The sequence below is a fragment of the Pseudopodoces humilis genome, chromosome 3 (genome assembly GCF_049639895.1).
Source record: "Pseudopodoces humilis isolate 2021_Gansu_Grassland_sample_001 chromosome 3, ASM4963989v1, whole genome shotgun sequence".
Lineage (NCBI taxonomy): Eukaryota > Metazoa > Chordata > Aves > Passeriformes > Paridae > Pseudopodoces > Pseudopodoces humilis.
The window spans coordinates 85,079,450-85,103,487 of record NC_142202.1 but is presented as its reverse complement, the minus strand read 5'-3'; the positions used below and the strand labels follow the sequence as shown (position 1 = coordinate 85,103,487).

Genomic DNA, 24,038 nt, shown 5'->3' with positions numbered 1-24,038 from the left:
TCTAGCAAGTAAACTGGAAATTGCTTTTAAGTAAGTTAGAAGTGCTTTTCACAAAATTATTTGGTGTATCTTCAGCTTTCATAAGGCCTCTTAGTAGTTAAGGTAGGGAATATGAGTTAGAAATGCATTGGTAATCATATGTGTTTTAAACAGACTGAATTCTAGATTCATATGAATTTTTCATTTAAGTGGAAAATTGAGGAAATAATGTGAAAGAAAATAGGAGCTGATAAGTGGACTGGACAGCTGATGAATCAGATTTTTGACACTGACTGATACCTTGCTTGAGAATAGGAGAGATTTTTAGATTAGTAACTTAATGACTGCTCTGACTGTAATGTTTTTCTACTTTAGAGCTATTAATCATGTGACTTACATCCTGCACTGTGCATGCTACCCTTTTAAATGCTCTCACACAGTGTAAATGAGAATAAGGTCACTTATACTAAATGCTGGTGTTGAAATCTGCTAAATTATTTACATTATCATCTTGCAGTAGTGAATTTGGCAAAATTCTGCTTGTTTTTAAAGTATTTGATGTGGCTTACATTTTTACTGGGCGTCACATTTTTTAGAATTATTAAACCCTTAAAATCTGTGCATATGATGATAACTCGCTTCAGCATACAGAGGCAGAAAATGGAAACTTGAATCTCCCATTTATTAAAAAAAATCACAGTATTTTCACTGTATGCTAGCACTTTTGAACCAGGCATTACCAAAAAGGTTTGTTCACAGCTGTCAATTCCCATGTGAAATGCCCTGAGCTGCATGCCAGAGGAGAGTACTCTGGGGAACAGGGATGTGCAGAAGAGTAGCCCATAAATTTAGACCGTAGGCCCTGGAATGTATGATCATATTAAATAATGCTCTGGAAGGATACTAATGTCCTTACTCATTTAACAAACTTGTATTATTTTCTTATTTTACTACAACAGTAATTAAAAAAAGGCAGTGGATTTGACTGCAATGTACTCTTTGCTAGATCTGAATATTCTTACTGTTTTATCATTTGAAGTGTAACACTTATCAGAAGACCTCATATGCTGTCTGTTCTGTCAACTGAGCAAGCTTGTGTAAAGCTTTCTACTTCCCTCTTGTCTTTCCCTGCCCGTCTTGTGCACCTAATAGCCAGATGTGTTTGGGTGAAACTGGTGCTGAAAGCTGGGAAAGGACAAGCTTGTTTTGTAGTAAGGGAGCATCATTTCCAGCAGCTTATAGAGCTTTTAGCATCCTATTACATATGTGAATTTAATAGGTGTGTGACAGTCAGTTATGGTGGTACTGACCCTCCTTTTTGTTTTGCCCATATATAACCATATTCCTTGTAGACAATATCCTATGTGCTGTACTATAATCTTTGTACAGAGGAAGGAGGAGAATTGACTTGGCAATGGTTTCATGGTTTTTTCTTTTTTTCTGTGGCAGAATGAATCACTCATTTAATAGTTATCTCTAAAAATAACTGAAGAAAATTTGATGAAATACCCCACTGATACATTCACCTTCCTACAGTATGTGACTTATGCTTCAGATGTTACTCAGTTTTCTTCACAATCCCATCTCCAGCCTTCCAGTCCAAATCTGTGAGGAAGCATTGTTGGCCATTCCAGGAACTTGGAGTTTACTTTTGGATGAGTCAACTGCAAAACTATAATACTCAGATTCAGATCTTTGAGGCTTGTGTACGCTGAGCTTCAGTGGGGAAACTGAATTTGGGAATTGGCTGTTGGATGAGGCTTATATGTAGGTTCATTCACTTGACTCATGAGCTCCTTGCATCTTTTTGACAAAGTCTATAGAGTGCCAGAAAAAGGGAAGAGAAGGTGGTTGTGACAAAAATCTACCAACAGGGAAGTACTGCTGACTCCAAGTGTGTATGTATGTCTGTGTATGTAGTCCCTGAATGAATGTAACGAGGTACTTGGATGTTGGCTTCCTTAAATTAGCAAAACAAGAAATATAATTGTGCAAAGCTAGCAAAACTAAAATTATACAAAGTATCATCACTCAGCAATAGCCAAAACCCCGGTGTGTTATCAACAGTGTTGTAGGCACAAATCCAGAGTATATCCTTGTATCGACTGCTGTGAAGAATGTGTTCTCCATCCCAGCCAGTCTCATACAGGCAATTAGTTTGAAAAATATACAGTATAAAGTGTCTATCAGAATAAACATCTTTATTCACTAATAATTAGCTTTAGAGTAACGTATAAGAGAGAGAAACAAGTCTGTAAAATCAACTCTAGAACTTAAGGTGTGAATCATGTGGTTAACAGTTACTTGCTGATTTATTTGATTTCATTTAACTCAAGAAAAGTATTTCAAGTAAATTAGATTGGACTAGAATGGTGTAACTAGTAGAATATTGAGGGCAATACATTGTAAAAGCTCAATAAAGGCCAATATTGATTTCTTTAAAATGGAGCTTTCTTTTTTAATTTGAGACCTAACAGAGCTTTTTTTCTTTTTTTCTGGCCTAACCTGATGTTCTTACCCATTTTTTTAAAAATTAAACCACAGATAACTCCTGTTGTTGCACAAAATTCGGAAAGAAAAAATAAAGGAGGGTGGCACAGTAATGCAACATTAAATGCAAATTGCTGAGTTAAAAGATGCTCTTTCATGATGGAATGGAAAACTTTCTCATTCTGTGTAAATCTGGAAGTTTTTGACAATGGTGTTCTTTTAATCTTTAAGGACGTAGTCAGAATTGCAGCAGAATAAACCTCAAAACTTTGGTACCAATTTTCATAGCTTTTCCATCAAAACCTGATAGACTGGAAATTACCTTAAAATCTTAGAGCTGATATTGGATAAATGAACAAGATTGATAAGTGGCTAAGCCTACCATTTTCTAGCAGTAGCAAAATGTGCAAGATTAATTAAATCACAGACAGAATCTCTATGAATTACAAGACAACTGGCTGGTGCAGCTTCCACTAATGAAGGCATCATCTCAGTGTGAGATTAAAATAGGCTTGTGCACTTGGTTGCATTAAAATCAGATAATTAGAGGTGACCTGGTCTTCTCCACTGTTGCTTGCTTTTGGATTTTGTTTGTGATGGTTTCTTAGCATAGAACATTGCAGTTGTGCACTGTGGAGGTATATGGCGATTACTAGCATATAAATTTCAATCCAGTTATTTCAAGCCAGTTGATTTACAGTGACAGTTTGTGGGAAATTAAGTGAAGGACCAAATACTCATTTCTGCATTTCCATTTTAATTAAACAGGAAAGAGATGCTGCTTCTTATGTGTAGACATAATTTCTCAGTTGTTCATTTTGGTAAAGTCATGAGGAATTCATAAATATTTTTAAATATTTGCTCTATAGATACTGGAAGATGATCAGTCTTGTTGTTTAAGGACTACTTACAGATGTGATATTAGCACCATACTGCCACATTATTGTTTTGTAGATGTATAGCAGACAGGATTAAGAGATCACTTGATTTGGGCATAAAATTGGGAGTCATTCAACACTGGATACTAACAACTAAATGAGAACAGGAGCTTGAAGAGGGATTTTTTTCCATGATTGCAACTTTATCGGTTATCAACACCATCAAAAAACCTTATTGAAGTAAAGGAAGACACCCTGTGATGCTCTGCCTTTGTCTGCCAAGCCAGTCATGACCCTGTTAAAAGTTGTTGGTTTGGTCAAGCATGGCTTCCTCTTGATGAAGCCATTAACATTCTTGTCCTTCATGTGCCTGGAATTGGTTTCCAGGTTAGTTGTTCCATCACCTTCCTAGGTACTGAGGTGAGACTGAGCAATCAGTTGTTACCTGGTCTTGCTTCTTGCCCCTGAAGAAACGACTGGCACAGGAGCATAAGAGGAGTGGAAGGTTAAAAGGACAGCATTGGAAAATAAAACAATGAAAGATTATTGTATCCCAGTTGCCTGTCATCTACAGGATTGCAAAAATTTATAGTGCCCATACTGGATCTGAGTCATGAGTGTGTCCCTGCTCCTGTACTGAAAATATGTGCTTTATAGGTGAAAATATTTTTTAAGAGGTTGCAAGGTTAGTTCTTTATCTGCCTCCTTAATTTGGCCAAAGTATCTAATACCTGCTGAATGAGGGGTAATTGAAATTAGGTTTTGTGGCTCTTTTCATAACAAGGACTCAAGTTTTTTTTAGGTAAAAAAATTCCAAGTCATGCTAGAAAATAAGCTCCTCATGTGGAGTATGTTAAAGAATCAACTCCCTGGAAGCTTGTTCTCACTTCAATTTCTTTAAGCGATATTTGCAAACTGTTTTCAATAATCTCAGAATAATTGAAGGCAGCAGATATCGCTTGCTTTCAGTAGGTCTCCAACATGAGAAGAACCCTGAAGGGTAATGCAGTGGCCATTAGTGACAGCTGTGAAAAATGGTCATGTAAGGCCTGCATATCAAAGACGTCTTGATGTTCTGCTGTTTGCAAGGACAGTATTTCAGAAGAATGTACTAGCAGCATAAAAATGATTTTGAATGAGAAGCTGTTAATACATGACCTGAAGTAAATATATTTAGAAATTGCTATAACCATGTACTTCGTTCACTAAATGTGTGTGTATTACCAAGACAATCTTGAATGTCATAAAAAAAGTAGTAGCCCCAGTAACCTTGAAAGCCCCACTTGAAAATAAATGCACAAGATTGTGTACCTGTTCTTTCTACTTGCCCTTTTTCATATCAGATTCTTAATGCTATTTTTAGTTTATCTTAATGCTGCTTAGTCTCCTATTTTTAATGTGATCTTTTTCCAAAGGGCATAACAAGGAATAGGTTATCTAGTACTGGTGTCAATACTTAAAAATAATTGCTGTGGGAGTCAAGGAGACTAGTAATAGAAACTGAGATGAATCTTAGAGCAGCAAGACTCAAAGCATTTGTCATGCTACCTTGCATCTCTACAAAATGTGGTATTTTTTAGATAAAACACAACACTAAATTAAACAGTAAGTTTAAGAAATGTCACTGCCTTGTTATGCAGGTTTTTTTCCTGTTACACACTTCCGTGCTCACTGAGTACAGTACTTAATATGTTGAAAGGCCATTTTCTGCATAAAGTTTAGTCATAAATGAGTCCTTTTGGGGCAAAACTGCTAAAAAGAAATTAAACATTTCTCTTTATGATTTGTTATAAAATATTCTAGTGACTTCAGTGTGGCTTTCTTTTTGTTCTTGTCCAAAAGTTTCAATACCGTGTTTATGCCAGAATTACACGGACTGGAAGAGACCTTGGAGGTTCTCTCCTTGAGCCAGAAATGCAGCACGGTCTCTGCTACAGAACACTGAAGTAAGCCACTGCTTTTCGTTATACCTACTTCAGGTGGACCACAGTGCAGAGCCCATGGGACTGAACAGAAAACAAGACTCAAGAAGCAGTATGGTAGTGAGGGTCATTAAGTAATTACTCTTAAGAATTGTGCGTGTGCAAGTTTCTTCTTGTAACTTGTCCCACTGGTGCCATCCTTGCCTAATTCATTGCAGGTGACTTTAGCGAAGTTCCTGTCTACCTGTGAATCATGGCAGACCTTAAGCACCAAACAAATGTCTTCTGAATTTGCACAAAAGCCCTCCTATGTGTTATGAAGCATCTTAAACAGAAATAAAGGCATACCAAATTACAGACTTCGTTGAAATCTCAGACAGGAGGATAGGAAATTCCAGGAAATGGTGCTTGTTTTGGTGAGAATGGGGGAAACAAAATAATTTTGCAGGTAAAATTAAAGAGGAAGATAATTTGTTCCAGATAGCTGCTGAATATTGCTTTGGGTGTCTGCTGTTATACAGATGAATTTTTGGTGTTAGGTGTTTTTCATTTTTCAGATTGAAGGTTAGAATATTGGTGAAAACCATGTAGCTACAAAATGTTGAATAGTGCTTTAAGGAGAAAATCTTCACCAAGGAAACAAAGGCAGTATTAATGGCTAGAAATATTTTATGTACTAATGAGTTTGAAAATATTTTTTCAGCTTATTTTAAAGTAATTAACTATGAGGTAACCTTAAAATCTACTGGCAAGGGGAGAAAAATGGGACAAAAACTTTTGATCAAGAAATAATAGTTACGATATTTGAAAGGGGCATCTTAAGAGATCCTATTTTTATAGAAATTCCTAATTTTGTAACTTGTACCTTCATTGCCTTTCTTATTTAGAATGTGATGAAACAAAAATATGCATTTAATATTTATTGAAAATTTTTATTTGACAAAGCAGAGGACCTAAGTAGATTATTCCTCCCGTATTTTTAAATTTTTAGTTTAGATAATGAGATTAATTTGCCTCAGTAATAAGTGCCAAATAAAAGAAAGTGCTATTTTATGAACTCTTTCTCTTTAGTTCTTATTAATGTATGCAGAAGCATTTGACTTCTGTGAAAAGCTTGCATTCAAAACTAACCTGTCAAGCTTTAAATTATTTCAAACTTGTGGTTTTAGGTAGTTACCAGAAATCTAATACAGTGTAATGACAACTTGCACATTTAATATAATTCTAACAGTTTTTCTTTTCAGTTGAAAGAAATCATTCTATATTCAGAATTTTTAAGCTATTTAAGCAAAAGGGGGAAAAAACCAGTATCATGAAATAAAGGAGCATGTCAGAAATGCTTCTTTTTACAGCTTCTGTGACCCATAGGGTTTCTTATAGAGATGGAGAAAACTCAGATGTTCAAGGTTTTATGGCACATTCTGTTCTGAAGTACTCACTGTTAATTCTGATTAGTGTTTATAATGATTATAATTTTGTTGGTTTATAGTGTATTTCCTGAGATATGGTCAGTTGTAGAAAAGTTAATTTTGAATTGTCACTTTTAAAAAATGCTTGATATATTGTCATGGTTTACTTTCAAAAACTATACTTACTTAGAGTGTTTGGAATCACTGTGCTGTGCTCCAGATTGTAAACACAGTGCTGAAAGTTATAATACAGTATAGAATCAGGGAATTCATGGGGTGTTTATTCATCAGGCTATTTCCCAAACAGCTGGATCTTGAGATATGTAAAGTCAACCTAAGGATTTTTGGTAAGAGGGAGCAAGTATTTCTCTGAGAGATTAGCAAGGGTCAGATTGTGTGATGATACCTGTTCATGGTAGCTCCAGGAATGGAGTTTGGTTAATTGGAGCCCTTTGCTGAAGGTTTTCAGTGGTGATTTGCTCATGCAAGAGGAGTGTCTGTAACACTGTGTAAGAGGCTTCTGCTCACTTGGGCTGCCATTGAATACTCTTGAGTTTTCCTCACTGCTCTTTGCAAACACCTAGCTCCCTCTTTATCCCCCTTTTGCAGGAGAGGGAGAAAATAAAGGGTTATCTAAAATAGATCTTTATAAGATTGTGTTGAACTTTAAAGCTCTCCTAATGCTAAATACTAAGATTCAATGACTTCACCAATCTCAGGAGTCTCAGAGACCCTGTGAAAGCCACGTTATGTATGTGATAAAGGTGTGAGTGAAGCAGGTTAAATTGGTGTCAGCCCAGTGCCCAGTCTGACCATGTCCTGCCACTGTTCCTGTGTAATCTCTTCTAGTTAAAGGCTGTACTCATTGATGAAACAGTCCATTTCGGGTTTTTGTGATAAGTATGGAGCAAAGGCACATTAAATGCATGTGAAGAAATGCATTTGTCATGTCACTATTATTAACCAGTTGATCTTCATTTTAGAAACTGATGTTTTGATGGATTCAGGGGATCAGTCTGATACTGGTGCAAGAAGAACTATGAACAGTTTTATGAAGTAGTTTTCATAATCAAATTTCACATCAATACCATCATACATTTTGAAGTCTCTAGGCAAGAAGAGACTAGGAGTTCTCTTTTCAGAAGAAGAAAAATGCTGTTCTTAGCATTCAGGTTTAAAAAGGAAAAGGTCATGAACTCAGGTTGTGTGCATTGGTAGTCAGCATCTATAAATTCTGCATGTTGTGCAGATGTTCTTTGCAGAAAGGCAAATTGATGTCATTAGTATGCATCTAATTTTTAAATTTAAGCTTTTAAAAACTTTAATTTTTTTCTCTTTAATGCTGCAGAACTGTGTAGTTTGGTTGCTGAAATGAGTTGATAAATTATAAACAGCTTTTTGCCTACTGCATGATATTCAGTGGTTCAATTTAAGACTTCAGTTTATTTTAAGCTATCCTCAAACTTAGATTTATTTTAACATTTACTACATACCACTGAAAGTACAAAAAAAAATTTTTACAGTAATGTGCCATGTCCCTTTTGACTAGAACTGCCACATACTTCATTACAAATCAAATTCATTATGATAAACAAATACAGAAAATTACTTCTATTTCTGATACTGAAGCAGGATCTTTAATGAGAATTAAAGCACTGAATCTTTTCAAACATGCTACTTGTGTTTACATTTTTCCCTTACAAGCCACAGAAGAAAGAGGATCAGCAATCGGAAGCTAAAGCGAGTCCAAAAAAGTCATCAGAACCCACTATTGACCTTTTAGGACTTGGTAAGCAATACATAATTACTTGGTTTTAAATCAAACACATATATGTAATTTTATATTTTAATACGTGTACTTTTTTTTTTCTGTGATTACTGAAAGGTTAATGTGAAAACCATAGGATTTGCATGCATGAATTTAAAACTATAAAGGAAAATGCCAGTGGGATGTGGGTATATCAGTACTTACGTTTTGCTAGGGAGAGTAATGAGATCCTGTGGGAAGGGGAAGTTATCAAAGCGATTTTCAAAGGCCTTGTGGATTGTAGCATTTCACTGTTTATGGTACAAGTGTATTTTTTAATGAAAATGCGGAGGTCATCTGTATTATGTATCTGTAAAATACATTATATCATACAATTCCTTTATTAGTTAAAAGAACAGTGAACTGTCAGACTGCAGCTGACTAATACCTTGTAAAACTTAATACAGTGGGCATTTCAGTGTTCCGTACTGACTGAAACCATCATTCATTTTATCTAATCCACCTTTTTGTTTTCTGACTGGTTACTATGGGTTTGTCCTGTAAATTAAATAGTTTCTAGTAAAATAATTTAATTGACACTGCCTATACTGTTGTGTATAGGCCATTCTCATAAAATATGTCTTTCATTTATCTAATGTTGCTCTAAATGTGTTTTTTCCATTTGATGGAATCTTAAAATGGAAATGGAAGAATAAAATATTACAGTATTTTTATTTCCTTTTGAAATTCATTGTTAGGAAAATCTTCTGCAAGTTGTGAGTGGATATTAAGAGTATTCACTTTCTATCAATGTAATGGTTACTCTTAATTTTCTACATAATTTTTATGTTATATTAAAGGAGGCTAATAAGTCTTTTAAATGTAATTCTAACAGCTTCACTTTGTAGAAAAATGTTCTGGTTTATTTTTAGTTTTTTGTTTCAAGGTATGAATAAGGTGACAAAACAGTAAATGTTTTCTCTGTTATAAAATTCACACTCTCATCCAAAATGCATGGTTTTTTTCCTCTCTGATGTAGAGCTAACTGTAAAGTACCATTTTTGCCTGGGTTATATGTATGTTGTCCATATCTCATTCCAAGTAATTGCTTCTATGGGCATGCAGATCTTAATTAACACCCTAGAACGATTGTAGAATGAGCCTATTTAAAAAAAAAAAAAAAAATTTAGACTTGATGGAAAGCTGATTCTCCTTTATTTTCCTTTAGCAGAACAACAACCTAATTAAAAACTAAAATTCAATCAATATGTGGTTTTGAGATTGCTAGGCTTCTGTATTCTTTTGGTCATGATTTGAAAAGTATCTTGGTAACACTGTTTTATGATACCATAATGAACTCAGATTGCATTGGCTAACTTGAGATGTAATGTGCAATGAAAATAGTATTATAATTGGTGTTCAACAGCTCTGCTTCTTCAGTGAGATATAAAAAGGGCAAAGTTTATAGTATGTGTGTTAAAACACCATAATTTTAGAGGAGGGAATGCTTAAAGATCTTTTAAATAACAAATTGAAAAGCAGTGTAATAAGCCAGTAGCACTTGGAATCCACTGAGCTGCAAATGAGATGTGTTAATGAGAGCAGACCTGCATATTTCATTTGAAGAGTTTTCTTTTAATTAGCACCTGCAATAGAAGACTTCAGATAGTATTAAAGGAGAGGTCACGTCAACCCAATATATCATAGAACCATAGATTAGTCCAGGTTGGAAGGGACCTCAAATGACCTTCTGGTCCAAGGAGTCCATGGGAAGGGGAGCAGAGACATTACCTAGCATCCTATCTGGGCACAGCATGCAAACCTCCAGTGATGGGAACTCTGCCACATCTGTGGAGTTGTTCTGGTAATTGATCTCAAGGTAAAAAATTTCTTTCTTACGTTGACAAACTTGTATCTGTTGCCTTCTGTCTTCCTTGTGTGGCTCCCCGTGTCGAGAAGAGAGAGGCTGTGTCCTCTTCATAGGTGCCCTTTAAGTACTGGCATACTGAGATGAGGGCCTTCCTGAGCCTTCCCTTCTCCAGGGAGAAAAGATCAACCTCCTTCACTCTTTCCTCATAGAGCAGGTCCTGCAGCCCTTTGGCCATCTTCTTGCCTCTCCTTTGGACCATCTCCAGTCTGTGTCTGTCTTGAATGGCGGGGGTGAGAACTGGACACAGACTCCAGGTGAAGCCTGGGAAGTGCTGAGTCGAGTGGGATGATCACATCTTTGCCTCAGGAAGTAACACCCTTGTGGATACATCCCAGCATTTCACTCGCTTTTTTTGCTGCAGTGATGCACTGCTAATTAGAATGTATGATATGTCATATCAAATAATATTAAAATGGAAATGATTGCTTAGCTCGTTCTTCTTACTGAGCAGACATTTTTTAATGAGGATTCATTCTCTTAGGACTTCATTTCTGCAAGTGAAGACTAGTACTAGCTTTTAGTAGGGCAGCTCAAAATCACTTGTGATAGCAGGTTAAGTAATTTTAATGGATCAGAATTCATGCTAGAATAATTTTGGCTTTCAGAATGGCCCAGCTTCTTCACAAAGTATTTTCTTGAGTAACCCTCACTGCTAGCTTTGGATACGGTGTTAGTCTCTGGGTCATTGTTTTTTTTGTCTCAGTTGATTTTGCAGTAGTAATCTTGTCAGAAGGTAAACTTCCTTAGATAGGACTTATCCTATGAAAAGTAGCTGGGTGATTTTTTAAAAGGAAACTCTTTCACTTTTCTTTTCAAATTGCAAAATATTCATGGAAATATGCCTTGGCAAATTGTGCCTTTAAATCTTGTAATAGGAGAAGAGGCACAGTATCCTCAGTGACCGTACTTTAACATTTGTGTTTGTTCTGAGCCCTTTTGAATAGATTTGTGTGGTTCTCTTAATTTCCTGATTAGGGTGTTGTTATTGAGAGGCTGTTTAGATACTCACTTTTTGATGATGCAGTATCATTTTTTGGGTTTGGCCTTTTGATTCAGAATAGGTTTTAGTTCAGAACTCCACATACAGAAAGGTGGGGAAATGGACATGTACAAGCTAAATACTGTTAAAATCTCTACAAGCAGTAGTATTAGTGTTCTTGCTGTGCAACCCCAAATTCCTTCCCTCTCTTCCCAAGCAGTGGGAAATAACAGCCTGTTTCTGTAGGCCAAACCTGAGGCTGCTTCTTTTGTCATCTCTGCAATTATTTGGATCTTACCCGTGCTGGAAGAATGCCCTGTTGAAAATGTGAAGACCTAAAATTGACACTAAAATCAATAATACAGGATTTTATAAAATGAATTTTTAATAGGATAATTGTAGGAAACAGTCTTCAGTTTGAAAGTCACAGTGTATAAACCACAGTTCTTCATCACTTAAGTGATTGGTGGTGCTGTATTTTCATCTCACTGGTGTTAACCTTGTGCTCTGTGCTCTTTTCTGGTTTTTTTTTGTTTTTTTTTTTCTTACAAGGTAGATGTCTCCACTTAAGCCAGGTTGATGTCAATGATTTCTTAATATTTTGTAAAAAATGGTGTGGTAGCTATGTACTAATGTCTGTGGAATATTGGAATGTTACACAGGCAGTTTGTGACTGTTGTGTTTGCCAAGGTATGCCACTTAGAAATTACTTCAACATACAGAGGAAAAAAGGAGGAAAAATAGTGTTTTTAAACTATATTACCTTACAGAATTCCCAGAAAGAAGAAAAGTGCATTTTACATATTCTGTATCATTTGCCATGTTTAGATGCACCCTCCATAAAATAAACAATTGCATATTCTGGATTAATCTCTGTAGTTACAGTGAATAGCTAGAAGAAAAGAGATTTATTATGTTGGTATTTACTGAATTTGATGTGTGGGGCATTCATCTGGCATGGTTGGAGGTAAAATATTAAATGGTAAAAGCTGCTTATCTGCTTTTGCATGGGAAATATTCTCTGAAAGAGTTCTCTGAGATTTTGAGAGGTTAATCGTGATATGAAATGTAGCTGAATGTTGCATTACTGAGAAATGTACTTTTGTCAGGACTGTTGGGTAAGTACCAAAGCATCATGTGGTTGGTCCTAAGTCAGAAAGTTGCATTTCTGAAATAGTAAAGATACATTTATATGTATATAAATATCATATATGCAAATATAGATCACAAACTCCTAGAATCATAGAATAGTTTGGGTTGGAAGGGACCTTTAAAGGTCATCTAGTCCAACGCTCCTGCCATCAGTAGGGACACCTTCAACTAGATAAGTAACTCAGAGCCCCATCCAACCTGGCCTTGAATGTTTGCAGGGAAGGGGCAGCTACCCACCTCTCAGGACAACCTTTCACAACCCTCATTGTGAAAAATTTCTTTCTCATATCTAGTCTGAATCTATCCTGTTTTAGTTTAGAACCATTACCCCTTGTTGTATCACTACAGACCCTAATAAAAAGTCTGACTTGATCTTTCCCGTAGGTCTTTAGGTACTGGAAGGCCACAATAAGGTCTCCCTGGAGCCTTCCCTTCTCCAGCCTGAACAGCCCCAACTATCTCAGACTTTCCTTAAAGGAGAAATCCCTCTGATCACCTTCATGGCCTTTCCCTGGACCTGCTGCAACAGGTCCATGTCTTTCCTGTGCTGGGGACCCCTGAGCTGGGTGCAGCACTCCAGGTGGGGGTCTCACCAGACTGGAGAATCCTTTCCCTCAGCCTGCTGGCCACGCTGCTTTGGATGCAGCCCAGGATACAGTTGAGTTTCTGGGCTGGAAGCACACATTGCCTGCTCATGTCCAGACTTTCATCTTCCAGGATGCATAGCTCCTGCTCTGTGGGGCTGTTCTCAATCCATCTGTCCTCAAGCCTGTATTTATAGCATGGATTACCCTGACCCAGTGCAGGACCTTGCACTTGGCCTGGTTGAACCTCATGAGGTTTACATGGCCCCACTTCTTGAGCTTGTAAATATGTTAACACTTATAGTATTGCTGCAGTTTTCAGATTATGCTTAGGTAAGCAATATATCTTTCCAAAATGAAAACATTTACAACCACTTGAGGCATTACTAGCTTTCTGGCTTTCCACGCTTTATTTTCAGAAGTATTATATAGAAATTGCCTCCCTGTGAATGCGTTTTCCCTTTTGCAAAGGTTTTAGCAGTAAATAAAATTTTACTAATGCATTAAATCTGCAATAATTTTGACCAGACAGACCTTGTTTGAATCTTTGCCCAAGATTTTTGTTAGAACTATTGACCTGTTTCTCTCAGTTCTGCCGCTCTAGTAATTTGGTGTAAAAAATAATCATGTGCATATTCTCTGTATTGAAAGTCTTGGTATGGCTGTCATAAATGATTGTATGTTTAAAAATGGCTGCTTAGTGATAAAGTTGTTGTAAATAGTTTGGTCCATAAAAAGTGAGTTTCAGAAATGCAGAGCTTAAGATCAGGTCTGATTTTTCGCTGTTTCCTCTTCTTCTGTCCCTTTGAAGCCCTTCTGCTGGTCATTCTCACTATTGGTGCAAATAAGTAGACAAAGGATTGATGATGTATATGAAAGCTATATGCATGCATGTATATGCATGACAGAAGAAGCACTTACTTGGAAATTGTCATGTCAGGGATTAATAAAATCTATACAGAAAAAGAACTGTAAACTTCACTGGAACCTTTCGCTATATTATTAACTACATCTTGATAAACAGGTTTTTTTTCTGCTATCAAACTGAAACAAGACTTCCTAATCTGAAATCAGAAGCATCATCTGCTGTTACATTGTGGCTGACAGCAATCAGATATTACCTGTAATGGTGTCACAAACTGTAAGAAGAGATTTGGAACTGCACCTGGGAGCAAGGGTGAAGAACAGCATCTCTTGACTCCAGACCTTCCCTTCTCTGAGCATGGAAGCTCTGCCTTGCATCTGCTCACATTGCAGTGGTTTTTGCTACATCTAACATTTAATTCCTGCCTATGGATGCATTCTCCAGAAAAGTGATGGAAGTTTCTCAAAACCTAGTTGCTTCAAAGTAATCCTGTGATGGTTGAAGATATAAATTTGTCAAAATACTCAGGCTCATGTAGCTTAATCTGATGTTTACCTGTTCCCTGGAAAGGCTACGGCTGTGTTTCCTTCTGTCATATACACACCACCTATTCTAATCGGGTTTTAATGATGGGTGGCTCAAGTTGAATTGAAATTATATTCTTAGAATAAATTAAAACTGAGAAGTATCTATCTTATATTACAGAAATATTTTAAAATGAGAAAGGAAAGGAGGAAATACATCCTAATCCATGATCTGGTGTGTTGGAGCTGAGACTGTCCATAATCTCTGTATAAGAACTGTGAATCATGTTGAAAAACAAGACTGTACATGCCTTCATGCAGATATATTTAAATGGAAACACTAATACTGCTACAAGTAATAAACTGGAGTGAAAATACTGTTAGGCTTTTTCTATATTCTGAAACTTAGTTTTTTCAGTAGGGAAGGGGGAAGCTTTTTGGAGTCTCTTTTAGATAGATATAGATATAAATATTCCAAATATTACATTTTGAGAAATCATTAAAACAGGATCATCTATTAATACTATTCATAGAGGCTTAAAACAGTGTTGTAAACAGTAATTCAAAATGTCTGGTTTCTGCACCAGTGGAGACAGGGAGGTATTTATTCAGTAAGAGATGAAAGGCATGTGCCTTACCAGATAACATTCTTACAGAACAAATCTAGCAAAACCCTGGGTTTTCATAATATTAGTTTATAAGCAACATATTAAATACTTGAAAAATACTATATTTTTGCAAATGAGTTCTGTCATGAATGTTCTGAATATGTGAAATGCTTGTTTCAGTAAATGATTGCATTTAAATTTTCAGTCTTCTATGTTAAACACCTTTATGTTCAGGGAATCTAAGCAACTTTGGAATTTTCAAAAAAATTTGACAATTTTTTTTTTAATACATGTGCCTGACTGAGAAAATTAGAACATTAAATTATTAATTCTTGACGGTCCTTTTGCTTGAAAATTATGCACAGTTAATTCCTAAATTTATCTGAAACAGTAAACCTTTGGGGAGATGTTTTTGGAACTGCCAGTCTGCAGAATGACCTCAAAAGAAGCTTATGCTTAAATGGTCAATACATTTATTTAAACACATCTCAAAGCACTAATGTGCATTGAATGGTCCAGCCAATTATACATATGGCCATTTTGCTGTCCCCTGGCTTCTATTCATCAGAAATTAGGGAAAGAGGAGACCTTTGCATTAAGATGCAAGTAGGTGTGTCATAATCATAGCTGAATTTGTAACTGCTTTTCAGAACCATTGCAGCAGCAGTCCCCCAGCAAAGTCAGATCACAGAAGAGTAATAAAACTGATTGAGGTGGCTACTTCACATTTCTCAAGCCCCTCACTTTTCATTCAGCACAGAAGGTCTAGTAGTGTCAACTCATTCCCATGGCCACTTTGCTTTCTTAGAAGGCTGACAGAAAAGAAGGCATCTGTCATGACCCCAGCAGGCAACTAAGCCCCACGTGGCCACTTGCCCCCTCCCCCCACTGAATGGGGGAGAGAATCAGGACAGTAAAAGTGAGAAAACTTGTTGGTTGAAATAAAAATAGTTTAACAGGTAAAGCAAAAGCTGTGCATGTAAGCAAACCAAAACTAGGAATTCATCCACCACTTCCCATGGGCAGGCAGGTGTTCAGAAATCCCCAGGAAACTGGGGCTCCATCATGTGTAACAGTGACTTGGGAGGACAAATGCAATCACTCCAAAGGTCTTACTCCTTCTTCTCACCGCTTTGTATACTGAGCACAGCACCATGTGGAACATCCCTTTGGTAGTTGGGGTCACCTGCCCTGGCTATGTCCCCTCACAACTGCTTGTGCACCCCCCAGCCCCTCCCTGGTGGGGAGCAGAAGAGGCTTTGACACTGTGCAAGTGCTGCTTGGCAATAATGAAACATCCCTGTGTTATCAACCCTGTTTCCAGCAAAATCCAAAACAGAGCCTCATACTGGCTACTGAGAGGAGCCTTTAACTCTATCCCAGCCCAAACCAATGCGGCATCTGTGGGTAATCTGCTTCTGAGTGGGTTGTTTCAGGGTACAGTCTTACGATGTTAGTAGCAGTGTACTGTAATCTAGGGTTTTTGGAGTACTGACCCTTCTGTGATGTGTCAGCTGTGCCAGTCATGACCATATTTCTTTTGAAGAGAGTTTTGACTTAATTCAGCTAGTTTCTTGTACCAAAGTCTGACTTCAGCACTGAGATTGGTTAATTTTACACTTAACTTCTTCTATTGCCTATAAAAGCTTTCTTAAACTTGCTTTCTTAAACTGTTAGGACTATTCAGTCATTGTAAAGTCCAGCAGAATCTAGAGTCATCTTTCTATTTGTCAAGTTCTGTGTAATGGCAACCTACTTGTGATATGCTTAGGCATAAATTTATTAGCAAATTCTTACCACTTTTTCTTGAGCAGCTTAAAAAAAGAAATGGTTGCTCTGTTCCTTAAAAACACTATTTTAATATTTTTGTCCCTGTATCTTTCAAAGTACTTTATTGCAAATTCTCTTTAAAGCATAGTTCTTTATTTGTCGTGCATGCATCCAGTTTCACCTAGATCAGTAAATGTTCATGTGTTAAAGTGACTTACAGACACCAAGGCTCAGAGCAAGAGTGATAGGTTCTTATGGATAATTAGTTCAGTGTGCCTGGCAGGTGCATTCATATGGAGCTATAGAATAAATTCTGTGCAAAATACTTTTGAACAAGGGAAAAAATTGACTTTTTCCCTAATGCAAAGTTTATTTATGTTAAAAAATAAATAAATATGTATTTATTTATTTATAGCCTATCAATAATAACTTCATGGATTCTAAAACTTCAAATTTTAATTCGGGAGCACAGATGAGTGTATTTTTTCTGGTACATGGCTACCAAATTCGGACCTTCTTAGTAAGATGTCTATTTAAATTCTTACTAAAAGTGTTGGTGTGCAGAGACTCCTGAAAAATGAGTAGTGTGTACTGCTAAGTTGGTGTGGTTGTCCTTAGGGAACTTTTAAGTGAATTTTTTTGTCACTGGTTGTTTTTTGGTTGTTTTTTTTCTGGAGGACATTAATGTGCCATCTTCTTCGGGAAAGAAGTCTTTATCTGAACAATATCACAGCCTGAAAAATATCTCAGAAATTGAGTACATGTTTGATGGGGGCAGGCTAGGAGGGAATATACAGCTTTAATTATTCTCATGGTATTAAGATATTAATAATTTTCACTTTTAAAGTGATTCTGTTACTTTTTTAGATGGTCCAGCTGAAGCATCTGTTACAAATGGAGGCACTGCTACTGTCACAGCACTGAATGATGACCTGGATATCTTTGGCCCAATGATCTCTAATCCTTTACCAGCAGCTGCAGTACCTCCTGCTCAGGTAAAATTTAATAAGTGTATTTAGTTATGTGTATGTATGTTATATGTGTAAATATGTGCATGCACATGTGTATTTTCCTTCACGGAATTGTTGATTCACACAGAAGGAATGCACGCTTCTCAACACATCATAAACACCTCATGATAGGAGATGCTTAAAATGTAACATTGGTATTTTTCTCACCTTTTCAAGCTACTGCACTGCTTGGGTATAGAAGTAGATGGTGTGGTTTTTCCTTCTGGTTATCCAGCTAAATTGGATTCTGTCTTACCCTGGTGATAGTAGTAATGTTTTCATTTATATTCTCTTGTCTTGTTCTTTTTTTAATAGGTATTGCTGAATATAACATTATGTTCTTGCGTTATTGGGCATCCAGTCATCCTTTTAAAGACAGCTTACTGCTTTGTGGTGCTGATATTTAAGAAAGACTGCAGCAGATGCTCCTCTCTTAGACCTGCTAAAAATTCAGGGTCTGAGGTTTCATACTCAAAATCAAGAACGGATATTAAAAAAAACTGATACTGCTACCTGGACTGATCAGTCTTTTGTATCATCTTGGAACTTGTATGTCTTGCTTTCCTCAAGGGAGAGTAGCATTAACTCCTGCACCTGGCCTGCTCCTTCTTATAGCCATGACAGTTTGGAAACAAACCCATCACCACGCCTGTTGTAGCCTGGAAAGGCAGCTTTGGGACACACAAAGAATCTGCTTGAAGCTGCAGCTCTCCTTGAGTAGCTGACCGACTCAAAGAGCAAGGTGCTGGTGATGGACATGTGCAAGCTTCCTTAACCCAGACTGGCTTTTGAAAGGGAGGTTTTGGAGTAGTGGTGAGCTAGCTTCCCCATCTGGAGCATCTTGTTAAGGTCATTTAGAAGCTTATTTTTGTGTAGGGCTTTCTGTCCCGCTCTGCTGAACAGAAAAGAATTGTGTGTATTCTTGAATTTATGATTTTGGGACATGTGATCTGTACTTGTTTCTCTTCATCTTTTAGTTTACATAGTTTACAATGGAAGGGATAATGATGAAAGGGAGTTCTGAGTGCCTCAAAGCATATATGTGTTAGTGAACAGATTTTGTTATCCTTTACTCTCCCTTTCCCTGCTTGCTGCTGAGGGCTGACTTTGTGCAACATGCTAGACAGGGTTTCAGAGACTGAAACCATGCTTCTTTTTAAACATAGTGCTACGGATAAACCAATCTTCCCACCATGCATTAAGCTACCTGTAAAAAGTGATGAAAGTAACATGTGTATTTGCATTTAGATTCGGATGTGTTAGCTAAAATGGCAAAGGAAATTGTTGGTGTAGATTTTCTTATCTCTTGTGGAAGTCTCTGGTCAAAGTACCAGGATCAGCAGTATCTGAGTGCTTGTTGTCTGCTGTTCTAATGCCTTAGGTCAAAATTGATCCCTGGAGAGCTAGATGTGAAAAGCAGTAACTCTTTACTAGCTTCCCTGAGTTTTTAATTTATTACATTTGGGTGTAAATTGAGTAAATTCAAATCTAGAATCATGAAGTTTTCACTTGACCTCAAAGTAAACAGGCCAGTGGTAGTATTGTACATAATGGGCAGCATTGAATTCTGGTTTTCCTCCTTTCCAGCCGTTCTGAAGCTGGAAATTATGACTTCTGTATGTAGCTACTGTGTGCCCAGGAGAAAAGAGCAGCCTGAGAAAGAAGAGAAAAGCCTTCTTTTGTTTCTATTCCATGGATGTGTGATGTGGCCTGCTGGTTAAAGAATGTAGGAAATCCAAAAGAAGGCTAAATACTTAAGAGTGGAAAAAAAGCAAAGTGAAGGGTGATACCCTAGGTGATGATGACTAGTGATGGGTTAAATAATGGAGTAGCTGCTAAAGCATACTGAATTATGTGTGTATATAACATTTTAAATGCATTTCTTTTATAAAGATTTGGTCACTGGACCTTTTGTGAGAGGAATATTTTGACATGTTGTTCATCTTTGTGCTAGTTTCTAGACTAAGTATGGTACTTACTAAATTGATTAAAAAGTGATAGAAAGGACAATACTATACTCAATATCTGGTGAATCACCATGTTTATGTACTAGAAAGCATAAATATATTCACTTGCTGTAAACAAACCTGTCCAGATTCGTAGTGACATTTTTCTTTCTTCTGAGTGCTGTAATCAGGAGAAACAAACAGAATTCTCAGCAAGCACTTTTTAACAAGCACACGATCCTTATGTGTATTGCAAGATTTAATTCTTGGTTATCTCCCATTTTTAGTCAGTAATCTCAAACAAAATGTAATTTAATCAGATAATCTCTACAGATAAGAGACAGGAACATGCGTAGATAGCAGAAGACAGGTTTCTGATGGTGATTACGTGGGTTGCTTCCTAAAGTGGGGCAAAGAGAATATTATTCTATTTTTCTTTAGGATTATCAAGACCTTGCACATGTTCTGCTTCAGGATGGTGGTATCTAGTCTGGAAACCGAGGCTGGGCAGGAGTTGCCTCTCATTTGGCGGTGCTATGAGTATTTTGTAAGATCTTTCACCTCGCAATATTGATAAAAGTTGTATGGGATTCAGAGAAGAGTTAGGAGAACACAGGGTGCCTTATTAGAGGGTTTAAGGATTTGGTCTGTTTAAATTTCTTTAAGTAAGTAAGAGATGTGATTATAATGTGAAATTATTTTGTGCGAGGCTGTAATTGGTGAAGTGGGTATGAACTCAGATCAGCAGTTGAGTAACCCTAACATGCAGTTCCTGTGCTTGAAATTGGAAAATTTAAGGTAGAAGTCCATGGCCAAACCTTAACTTGAACTTCTTTGAATATCTATTAACAGAATGTATTGAAATTTTTAAAAATTAAGTAGAAGGGGAACAAATGTGGAATAGCATGGCTTGCTTTCTTACTGAGATATTCATTATTATGTTCTATATTGTAGGTGTGTCTGAGGTGCCGCAGTGGAATTTGAGAGCTTTTCTTCTGAAAAAGAAGGAAATTTATTGGTGCTCCTCAAACTGATCTGTATGACCCTCGAGTTTTCACAAGATTGCTTTGCTTCTCCATTTTAACCTGAAAGGCAGCATTTAATGCTAAATGCAGTCTGTTTTATGGCACTGTGGAGCAAAGAAATGTCTGTTTGAATGTTTTATTATGAGACTGAAACGTCATGATGTCTGCAAAAGTTAGGATTTATATCCATTGTCATAGCCAAGACATATTTTTCAAGTGAAAACAAAAGCATTTGTTTCTCCTTTTTCAAATGTAACTTGAGCATTGATGATCTGCAAGTACTTTGATGCTGTTTGCAGACATGTGTCTTTATCACAGTTTTCAAAAACATTTAAAATGTTTCTTCCCACTGTTCTGTATAACTGGATGCTATTGCAGACTGTTGAATTTGTAAGGGACTGGTAAAGAACAATATGTGACAGAGCAATTTTTTAATAGAATTTTGCCTATTAGCAAGCTCAGGGGGGTTTAAGCAGAGTTATCTTAGGCAGCTCCTACAGTAGAAGTAGATAAAAGGCATGTGCTATAAATTTTGCATTATTCATGGGCACAGACAGGAAAGAAGAACATTTCATATGTTTAATGATGTTTTCTCATGTGAAGTGGGCATAGCTAAATTATAGGGATTAGAATAGGGTTTGTTGCCAAACATTGTGTAGGAACTGAACTAAGGTCTATCATTTCTACCTTCACTTAAAACAATTTCCTGAATTGTTTTAACCAGATGTTAATTTCAAATTTTGTATATGTCTTCCAGAAAAAAAAAAAAATTATATGTCTTCATTCTTCTGTAAAATTTGTAGGAAGGAAGAGAAGGGGAGAACTGTGAGGTATTTAGTTTAGAAGTATTAATTCAGTGAAATATTTAATGTAAGTCTTTCTTCAAGGAGGATACTAAAATCCAGTCCACTTAAACTATTTTTGATTTTGTGTGTGTGTGTCTGTATGGGCCTGATTTGAATTGTACTGTGCTGGGAGCTGAGAATCAGCTTGGTGGCTACAAAAGTGTATTTTTACAAAAGTGTATTTTGTAGTGTGTAGTGTGATGTATGTTTTTCATGATTCATATCTGAAAAGCTTTGGTGGCATATTTTAAGTAAAGAGATGTTCATAAATTCTCATTTTTCCTGAGGTGTCAGGTCTGTGTACCTAGTATGGCTGCCATAGATTGGCAGACAAGCTTCAACTTATTAATTGGTTTTAGTGGTGTTAATTTTTCAAAGTCCTCAGATTTTATGTAAAAATACATTGTTCCAGAAGTTTGCTTTATCATGAGTATTATTTAAGCAAGGTCTTACTGGAGAGCTATATAGTCCTATTCCAGTATCATCAGTTGAAATGTTTGTAGCTTCTCCTTAGGTTTATTTTGCTTCTGTCTTCAGGTATGTGAAAGCAAGAGTTTCATTCCTTCAAATGGAGTTAGAGTGACTCCAAAAGTGACTACAGGCTGGGCAATAAGTGGGTTGAGAGCAGCCCTGCACTGAAGGACTTGGGGGTGCTGGTGGATGCAGATCTGAATATAAGCAGGCAATGTGCACTGTAAGCCTGGAAACCCAGCAGTATCCTGGGCTGCATCAGGAGAATTGTGACCAGCACGTCAAGGGAGGTGATTTCCTGACTCTGCTCCACTCTCATGAGACCTCCACCTGCAGGGCTGCATCCAGCTCTGGGGCTCCCAACGTAGGAAAGACATGGACCTGTAGGAGCAGTCCAGAGGGGACAAAGATGCTCAGAGGGATGGAGCATTGATCCTGTGAAGTGAGGCTGAGACAGTTGGGGTTGATCAACCTGGAGAAGAGAGAAGGCTCTGGAGAGACCTTTCAATATTTGAAGGTGGACTGCAGGAAAGATGGGGAGGGACTCTTTTTCAGGGAGTCTAGTGACAGGACAAGGGAAAATGGCTTCCAATTAAACAAAGGTAGGTTTAGATTAAATATTAGGAGAAAGTTCTTTACTGTTTGGGTGGTGAGACTCTGGAACAGGTTGTCCAGAGAAGCTGTGGATGCCCTCATCCTTGGCAATGTTCAAGCTGAGATTGGATAGGACTCTGAGCAACCTGATATGGTGAAAGGCGACCTGCCCGTGTCAGGGGTTGGAACTTGATGATTTTTAAGGTCCCTTCCAACCCAAACCATTTATGAATCCATGATTTTACTCTTTGGTACTTTAAATGCCTTAGGTGGAGCACAGAGGAAGACCCGGCATCATACTCCAGAATCAGAAGGAGTTAGCTGAACAGAGCCTAGAGGAACAGAAATATATTTTGAGTTCTAGAGAAGGGTAATCTGAAGAAGGAATTAGAAATGGGACTGCAGGGAAGATAAATATTTTCAAGCCTAGACAAGGATAATTGCAAAGGAAATGCTGTATTGCCTGTTGTGAGTACTGGACATGCATCAAAAAATAAAGTTGAATTTTTAATCTTATTATAAGGTTAATTATGTTCTTGGATATAATCTGAGAAAGTGATAAAAATCTTAATCTGACTTTTTCAGATGTTGCTGATAATTCCTAAAAGCAAGAGAACAGATGAAATTTTTTAGTGTCTTTCTTTGTGAACTGAATATAGTTGAGTGCTCATTTCCTCATGAGTTATTACCAGGAAATAATAGTTGATTATTTTTAATGGAACTGGGTAGATGTCTAAAAACAAAATATGCAAAATCAAAACCAGGAGTTGAAATAAACATCAAGTCCATTTACAGTGCAAAGATAAAAAGAGTAAGCATTGCATACAGAATTTAAGACCTTAATAATGTACTTAGTACCTTGCTTACATAAAAATAATTATGTGCTAGGCTGTATTTTCTCTATGCAGGTAGCTCTTTCAGTCAGGAGGGAGAAATTGAAACTGTTGTGTGGGGCCATTATTTATCACAATACAAATGGAAAACAGTAGAGGCCTGCCTTTTATACAGGCCATCCCTGCTTTCCTAGATACCAGCCGGAGATGTGCGGGTAACAGGAAAAAGTACATGTGCTTTTTTCTCTACTGTAGTCCTTCTCTCCATGTGTCCCACTGTCCACTTCCCTCTTCCATTTCCTCTGTTGCCACCTCTTCTTAAATTTGTAGGAAAAATTCTGTTGCACTAATATCATTATATCAGTAATGTCATGATACTTATCAGTATGATCTTTAAGCACCTGATGAACATTTAGGTTGAGCATAATGACATAGAATACCATGTGAAGGAAAATTATTATATGAATGCCAGGTGTG

The 24,038-nt window shown here is 37.0% G+C and overlaps 1 protein-coding gene across 3 annotated transcripts in view; it reads left to right on the top strand.

The window, feature by feature from the left end:
- SMAP1 (small ArfGAP 1) overlaps positions 1 to 24,038 on the top strand; it is an 89,863-nt gene that overhangs the window by 58,937 nt on the left and 6,888 nt on the right. For 2 of the 3 annotated variants that reach the window (XM_005518133.3, XM_005518134.3), the window contains 2 exons: positions 8,383 to 8,467; positions 17,705 to 17,832. In XM_005518133.3, the coding sequence (XP_005518190.1) occupies positions 8,383 to 8,467; positions 17,705 to 17,832 (213 nt within the window). The remainder of the gene's footprint in view (positions 1 to 8,382; positions 8,468 to 17,704; positions 17,833 to 24,038) is intronic. The other variant, XM_014263655.2, reaches the window with a different exon arrangement.